Genomic DNA, 7,870 nt, shown 5'->3' with positions numbered 1-7,870 from the left:
GAGGATAATGAGGATAAAGTCATTTAGTGACCTTTTAGGGCAATCTGGATAAGTAATTCTGTTGTAATGTGACACAACATGCTAACGTAAAGCATACTACTGTGTTCCTGCATCCCATAGGCTCGCTCCACAGGATGTTGGGGAAACAATTTGGAGTAGAAAAGGGGTACGGGCAGGCCATAGTGCTTCAGCAGTTTTCACAGTTCTTCCACAGCGCTTGGTAAGTAGCTGTGGGGCTCTTATATGCTGCCCAGAGGCTACTACCACATGGGTATCTCCACAAAAAACAGGGGGCTGCCCTGCTGAGGGTTCACTGTCAGAAATGTCAACACTTCCACCGCGTACAGGTGTGACAGGCCGCACAAATTTGTCAGGGAATGCTCGATTTCTAACACAGGACAGGGTACATGAGGCAGGGGACAGAGCAGAAAGGATTTCACTTGCCAAGGCTGTCACAACATTTATGCTCTGCCCGTGCCCTGAAGTATTGCCCGGTGCCATCTAGGTCCCCCGGGGCTGCGGGGGGACAGAGCCTGGCGGGGGCCGTTGTGTGTGAGGGGAGAGGTGTGAGGGGCACTGGAGACGGGGTCGTTCGGTTGGGGGGGGGGGGCACACGAACAACCGAAAGGAGACAGCAGCGACGGCCCGGGCTGTGAGCGGAGGCGGTGTCGCCGTGTCCCCGCCCCGCGGCGCTCTCCCCGCAGCCGCCCGCCCTGCGCCGCCGCCGCCGCTGCCATTGGGAGCCGCGCCGAGCCCAGCCCAGCCCAGCCGCCGGTCCCGCTCCGCCGCCATCGCCATGAGCTTCTTGTTGTGAGTAGCCGCGGCCGGGGGGGGCGAGGGGCGGCTGCCCCCGGCCCCTCTCCGCGCCTCCCTTCGTCCCCTCCCGCTTCCCCAGCCCCTGCCGCCCGCTGCCTTTGTGCCCCCCTAACGGCGGCCGCGGGCCCCTCCCGGCCGGGCGGCCCCGAGGCAGCGGCAGGAAGGCGAGGGCAGGCTTCGTGGGGAAAACACCCATCTTCCGGAGTCTGTTCGGTCTTTAATTTTAACCTTTACGTCGTTATTTGTACTCAAAAGAGCGGTTCAAAGTTAATTCCGGGCTCAGGCTGCCCGGCGAGGGACCGCTGGCAGGGTGGATGGCGCTAATGGGGAGGCGATCGTTTGCTGCGGCCTTAAAAAGCTCCCCGAGGAACGAGGGGCAATTGAGGTGCGCGCAGAACCTGGCATTTTGCAATTTCGCTTCGTAGACAACAACTGAATGAACTTCGGTCCCTCCCCTTGGGGACAAAGACGAGGTACTTCTGACAATTAACATAAACCGGTTCAGTGACCTATTAATTAAGGAGAAGATGCGCTCTAGGGAAAGAAGGGAAACAGAAGCGGCTGAAAAGGGAGCCCTCGCGGAGCGAAGCTCGTCGAAGGCCCTTGCCCCACCGAGCGCGCAGCCAGAGTTACGTGCGAGCAGCGAGTGGGTCTGCTGCCATAATCTCTGACAGTTGTTAAAGGCTTATATTGATAACCACCAGATGTACGTGCAGCCTGCTTCCCAAGGAGACACTTCATCAGGGGAACTGGAGGGTTCTGGCGAGTGGGGTTTGCGTGGAGATGGGTAACACAGACGCTAGCTAACGTCCTCCGAACCTCCGCGTTGCCTTTCTCTTTTAACCCTGCTGTACCACAGCAGCTTGCCTGTAATTGCACTCGTGCTGCCTTGCCCCAAGAGGGAATTGAAAGACACCTATCAGCTGCAGGGTCGGGGCTGCGAGTCAGAGGTGGGCACAAATGACTGTCCGCAGATTCAGGAGCGCTGCTCCTAATGAGAAGCCCAGCTGTCCCCCTCCTTCATAATTCTCAGCTGCTGCAATGGAGAAGGGGGACAGGGTTTCTCATACGACGGTGTCCTGGGAGTCTGGTTTGCAAATTAGACAGCCTCACGCTCCGTGGCATTTGGCTAACTGGTAACGGAAAAGCATGAAACCCTCCACCCTCTGTCACAGGCAATAATGAGATTTTTGTTTCTTTTTCCAGACCCTTCTGAAACCTAGGAAAGCGAACCTTCCCCCCGTTCCCCCCGCCTCCATTGTTTCTAGTAGTCCTGCTGGTTGAAAAGTAGAAATGGAAACTGAAGTTGTTGCATGGCAAAGCTAGAAATGCTGGCAAAGCTGTCACAGCTGTCGTTGGCAGAGCGTGGTCAACGACACCTCATTTGCTCATCTGCAGTTTAGAAGTGGATTTTTAAAAAACAATTTCCTGAGATGCCCAGTAGGCCTTGGGGAGACCAGGAAAGCTGTTTGTGTGTTACTTGCAAGTACTGATTATTTTTTTTTAGTATCCAGAAAGTCAGCATCACCTTTTTTCCAACTTCATGTTATCTTGATAGAGCTATTTGGTCATAGCGGTTGGACATCTTTACACTTTTACTGATGTAGTAGTTCAAACTTTTATTTTGTGTTGCAAAACCCTCACATTTTCATAGTACTTCTAAAACAGATTTTCAGAGCATTTTTTCTCCCCCTTTTTCACCACAAGTTTCCTTGGTATGGAGGTAACAAAGTTGTATTTTGTCTGTGTGGTCCCGTTCTCTTTTTGTGAACAGGCTCGCAATTTTGAACACACAGTAGAAGTGCAGCAGCTCAGGGTTGTCAGTGTTTAGAAACACTTTATCTGAATTACGACGAACCTGTCACGCAGGTTTATCATCAGCAACTTGGCTGCAGTTTGTCAGTTTGACACTCAAGTACGGTATCAAAAGCCATGTTCTGCTTGCAGACTTTGTTTGCTGTCAAATAGCAGGGTGATTGTGCTTGGATAACACAGGGTGCTTGGGGCCCCCCTCGCAAGCCCGTTGCATGGTCCTTGTCCACTGACGAATCCGTTGCTATTCTTCTCTGTTGCTAGGGCCAGTGACATATAAAGCTACATGGGGAGAAAAATCAAGGGAAACCATTGTCTTCTCTCGCTATGGATAACATTATAAAAAGAGTGTCTTTTGAGACAAGTCACTGAATTAATACAACTTGGTTTTGACAGCAATTGTTATTCTCAGCATCACCATCTTCTGTTTCTGATCAGTTTCTTCCTTTCTGAAAACACCTTATAGACTTCTGCAATGGTTAATAGGTCATCCCATTAAAAAATAAATAATTAAAAAAAGGGAATTGAACTAGAAAATGTCTTTAGTTCCAAAAAAATTCAACTTGACAAGTTCTCTGTAAAAGAAATTACAGCTTAGTTGCAGGTACTGTAGCTTACATCTCCACGAAAAAAAATTAAAGATAGTTCTGGTAGGCGTGCCATATGGTAACACGCTTGTGTTATCCTGCGCTGGCAAAACTTACGTAAAAAAGCAGCTAGATAAAAGTAATTTATTTTTAAAAGGAAAGTGTTTTTATTATTGATATTATGAAACCATATTTTTTATTGATTTTTTTTTTATATAAAAGCTGTCTGCGTAGTCTGTAAATCCCTCTCAGAAAATTCCAGTGTATGGTGTTCCAGGAGTTTCTTAATACTGGATTTGTATAAGCAGTCATAAGTGGTGAGACTTTGGCAGACCAAGAGCTGATGGAAACGCCACGTAATGGTGGGGATGAGTAGCCGTTGTTTGAGGTGGGAATTGGTTTATGAATCAAAATGAAGTTAACTTGTAAACCAAAGAGGGGAAAGATGTACTCTTTGCTACCTAACACGGTATGGTAGAGCCTCTAGCAGTTTGTTCTGTGTGGGGGTTGTTGTGGTGCTTTTTTTTTTTTTTTTGAAGTCAGAGTTTCTGTGTGTATGAATATGTGGGGAAGGTGCAGTGGGACATTCGTCTTTCCCTTACGTCTCTTGTGGAGCAGCATCAAAATCAGAGCTGGTGGTTTTGTTTCTGGCTTTAAGAGCATTATGGCCCTCCCGATTTCCCTGCCTGCTCCTGGTCTTTAACATCATGGCTATTTCCTTCTCCTTTAGCTTTCCTCGATGCTCAGTTGCTGCTACTTAACCTGTTGGAAAAGCTGTTTAAAGTGGGCAGAGTTTCTCAGCTTACTCTAGTCCAACAGAGCAGCTGAGCGCTTCGTGAGTGCTCCTTCTGTAATTAAAAGCTGGAGAAGTGGTGTTTCCTCTTTAGCAAGGACTCCCACAGCAGACTGTTAGGCACTTCTGAACTGGAATCTCAGTCGCTGAAAATCAATGTGTAGGCATTCACAAACTGTTAGAAAGGGCACATGTGCTTGTCCAACATTAGATGATTTTGTTCTCTTTATTTTAAAATACAGGTTTTACAGGAGCGAGTATGACCTATTCTTTGCTTTGACTAATGTGATACTGCTGTGCCGGCTGGGTTCCTAGAGAAGAGATCAGGGTAAAGGCTTTGGACACATGAGTATGTTGCCTTACCACAAAATCGATGCATTCAGTTCCTTTATTTTTTTTTTGAAGAGTACTGGGAATGAAAGGTTTGAGTTTGCCTATGAGTAAATCAGAGAGGGGATTGCAAAACTTATTGCCAAGTTTTTAAAGATTTGTTTTCGTTAAGTCTTAATAACTGTAATTTTGAGTTTTGAGGAACCCAGAAGGATTCTTTAGAGGTAGAGTTCATATGGATTCAGCTGTGACCCTGAACCACACAGGAAGTAGTTTTTCTACTTTTTTTTTCCTCTTTTTTTAGCTGCTTATAGTTTTCATTGAATGGTTGGCTGTTGAAATACACACTCTCATCTGAAGTTGGTGTGTCATGTTGTTCAAGTACATCGTTCCAATTGCAGTGTTAACTCTGTGTTTAATTCCTGTTTTGAAAGGCTTGCTGTCAAGAGATTTGCCCCTCGGCTGGCAGCTTGTCGCTTTTAAGGAAGGGAGAACCAAAGAACAGCAAGCTTCCAGAAACCATGGTGATGAATACAGCATTACAACTCATACAGAAGTGCCCGTGTTCCCCTTGCACTACCTGTAGTATATTTTCCAATTCTCAGACCATTGAAAAAACACTACTTAAAGTACGCTTCCCTCCTCACTTGTCTTTGCTGAAGAACCTAAACCAGTTTATTAGGGTGCAGTGTGCTGATGCACTTGTCATCCTTCTTACGAGCTGGTTGAGGAAGCTAAACAGCAGAAAACTATGAATTCCTTTTTGGCAGGGTTAGTTTTTTGCTAATTTAGCTACTTGGGGTCATGGTGTAGTGAGACTGAGGGATGGTGCTAGAGTAACGGAAGCAGCAGGAGTGTGTGAACATGGCAAAAGCCAGGGAGGAGGATTCTTTCTTTTCTGTGCGAACTGGCAATTGAATTAGCTTGGGTGTATGATCAGACCTGTCCTCAGACTTCATCCGGCTCTGTGTGCATTGCTGCCTTCTGAGACAGTCGAGTCCTTGCCGTTCCCTTGTCACTGATTTTGTTCTTTCTTGATGAGTTTGGTGAAATGTCTGCTTGTCACAGTAAGCTAATGTATGCTTTTTAAAAGCGGCTGACCAAATTTGCATACCATGAAACGCAAATAAATTGGAGCCAGCAGTGCTCGAGTGCTGCTGCCTTATCGTTAAGGGCGGCGGTAGAGGACTGCAGAGCTCAGTTTACGCAGGCGCTGGCTTCGTTTCGGAAAGAATGAGTCTGCCTCTGAGTAACAGAGCTGGGCAGACCCCACTCAGCCTGCAAGGTGTCGGAGCTTGGAATCGGGCTTGAAAAGAAGTCTTGCCACTAATAGGCTGTTTTGGGGCGCATCTCGTTGGTGAAATGAAGGATTGACACTTGCAGATGTTCTTGGATGCTTCTCTCTCCACGTGGAAGCATCAGTTTAAAGTGAAGAAACAAACACGCCAAAAGTGGCATTGTTCAGTGTGAAAGTTGTGTATACTGCATGGCAGTGGATGTCCGGTCTTAATTGCTTCCTAATTGTTTGTTTTTATGCCACAATTGTTTTCCCTTGTTTGTTCTTCTCTCTTTGTGTTTGCAATGTAAGTGGAGCTATGCAATTAGCTGTTTACATTTGTCAGATGAGAACGGTGATGGAACAAGGATCGCTTTTAGGGGAGGATTTGTGCAGGTGTGATGTAGCTCGGCTTTTAATCTGGAAGAGGTGTCTAATGCAGTGGATAATTTTCTGTCAAGTCTTTGAATTTAGGATCTCTTCGTGGCAACAGGGAACTGTGGTAAGGACAGCCCGGGGGTCCCACTTAAAACTTAGGCTGTAGGTTTCCTGCAAGATACGTCTTTTTTGATTCAAAAAGGATGAAATAATAAAAGCATTTGGTTTAAGAGTCACAAGCGTGATAATATCATACCCAAGGCTGGCAGAGCGAAGCTGCTTGTTTGTCTTAGAGAGGTAAATTGCTGCATTTAATTATGCCACCTTAAGTCTTATGTAGTAAGCAGTAACAGAGCTTCTGCTGCTAAAGCTATCAATAAGCCTTTGACCCACAAATCAACTTAAACCACGGAATATGCTTTGAATTGCTTTTAGCATTTGTAAACTAAGCCATTTCCTATTAAAATCGAGGCACAGTGAACTTACTGTTTGTTTTTTGTCTTTTTTTCAAATGTGCAGAGAGGGAGGTTGTGGGTTGTCTGTACTGAAATGCTGTAGAATCTGGTTTTGGCTATAGCCAAATATAACTTAATTGCTTTTCACAGATTTTTTTTATTCCTCTAGTCTTTAAATGTAATGAGGTGGGACTATAAGGGTCCAGTGCTTTGTCATATCTGTGCGTGTTGCTTTTTTAACCGTGGCATTTCCTTCCCTTTCACTTCCATAGCACTTCTGTGGCACTAGTGTAGTGCTGGCTGTCATTCTTGTAACTTCACCGGCTGCACAGCATGCCAGAATCACTGAAGAGAAGTTGCAGAGGACGTATTGGCAGCCGTGTGAAGTGCTGTGCTTTAGGAAGGTTGACACAGGTGAATGGTGACGAAAGTGGGAGGAAAAACTGGAAAAGTCCTTTTTGAAAGTGTCTCTAAGGGACATCTATGGACCAGAAAATTACTGTTCTTGGAGTGTGCAGGGGGATCTCTTACAGAGGAAGACCTCTCTTCCGGAGGAAGTGATCTGTTCTGTTTTCCTCTTCTGGGATGAAACACACCGAATGTTAAAATTGAGCAGGGTGCTACAGAATTCCCTACAGAGCTGTCATGTATTCTGACTAGGTTACCTGAATCCGTGTGTGCGCAGCTTTGCTGGATCAATTTGAAGCAGGTCCTAAAGAAATAACCACAAAGTTACACAGCTTTGTGCACTGTAGCAAAGTGCTTTGTGCATCTCAGAAGTGTTCTTTTATATTCAGGTCTTCTCATTTCTAATAAATAGCCTGAGTCAGCAGACACCAAATTCATGCTTACGAGATGGTAATTTTGTGTTAATAAATAGGCAGTCCCCCACAGTGAATTCACGAAGGTAAAAGGCGTTTATCCTCGCAAATATATTTTTGAAACATTGAAAAGCAGTGAATTGCTGATGACTTGGAAGTTAATTCATTCACTCTTACTGGACTTTTTTTCTCAGTTTTTCTTCGGATAAGGTGCACCTTCTTGGTCCTCTTAGGCCCTTCAAATCACTGACTTCTGTTGCACTGCTGTAACTTGCAGATTTAAGGGGACTTTCTCCCTCCCTCCTCCAGCTCACAGCTGTTCCTTGGCAGGAATTCATTCCTTTTGTTATTCTTACATACCTCCTGTGATCCTTGCCATATTTCAGTTTAGTTTTATTTGAAGCTTGCTCCCTTCCCACCTTCTTGTTTTGCTTGCCTATCATTGCATATTATCTTTTCATTTGGTAGCTTACCTACAGAGTTAGTTACTTGTGTCCTAGGGATATGAGCACTGCTGATGTACAAAATCTTTCTCCCTTCTTCAGTGAAGAAGAACGTGTTGCAGACTAGAACTGCGAACGCCTGAATTTGTTGTCCTCATC

At 45.8% G+C, this 7,870-nt stretch overlaps 1 protein-coding gene across 2 annotated transcripts in view; it reads left to right on the top strand.

Annotated features, from left to right (window-relative positions):
• The first annotated feature begins 688 nt into the window (after window positions 1-688).
• MOB1B (MOB kinase activator 1B) overlaps window positions 689-7,870 on the top strand; it is a 41,383-nt gene continuing 34,201 nt past the window's right edge. Inside the window, exon 1 of one of the 2 annotated variants that reach the window (XM_035541608.1) lies at window positions 689-810. In XM_035541608.1, the coding sequence (XP_035397501.1) occupies window positions 797-810 (14 nt within the window). In that variant the 5' untranslated portion in view covers window positions 689-796. Of the gene's footprint in view, window positions 811-908; window positions 1,290-7,870 lie in introns of those variants that run through there. The other variant, XM_035541771.2, reaches the window with a different exon arrangement.

The sequence above is a fragment of the Cygnus atratus genome, chromosome 4, assembly GCF_013377495.2.
Source record: "Cygnus atratus isolate AKBS03 ecotype Queensland, Australia chromosome 4, CAtr_DNAZoo_HiC_assembly, whole genome shotgun sequence".
Lineage (NCBI taxonomy): Eukaryota > Metazoa > Chordata > Aves > Anseriformes > Anatidae > Cygnus > Cygnus atratus.
This window is presented reverse-complemented; position numbering and strand designations above follow the sequence as displayed.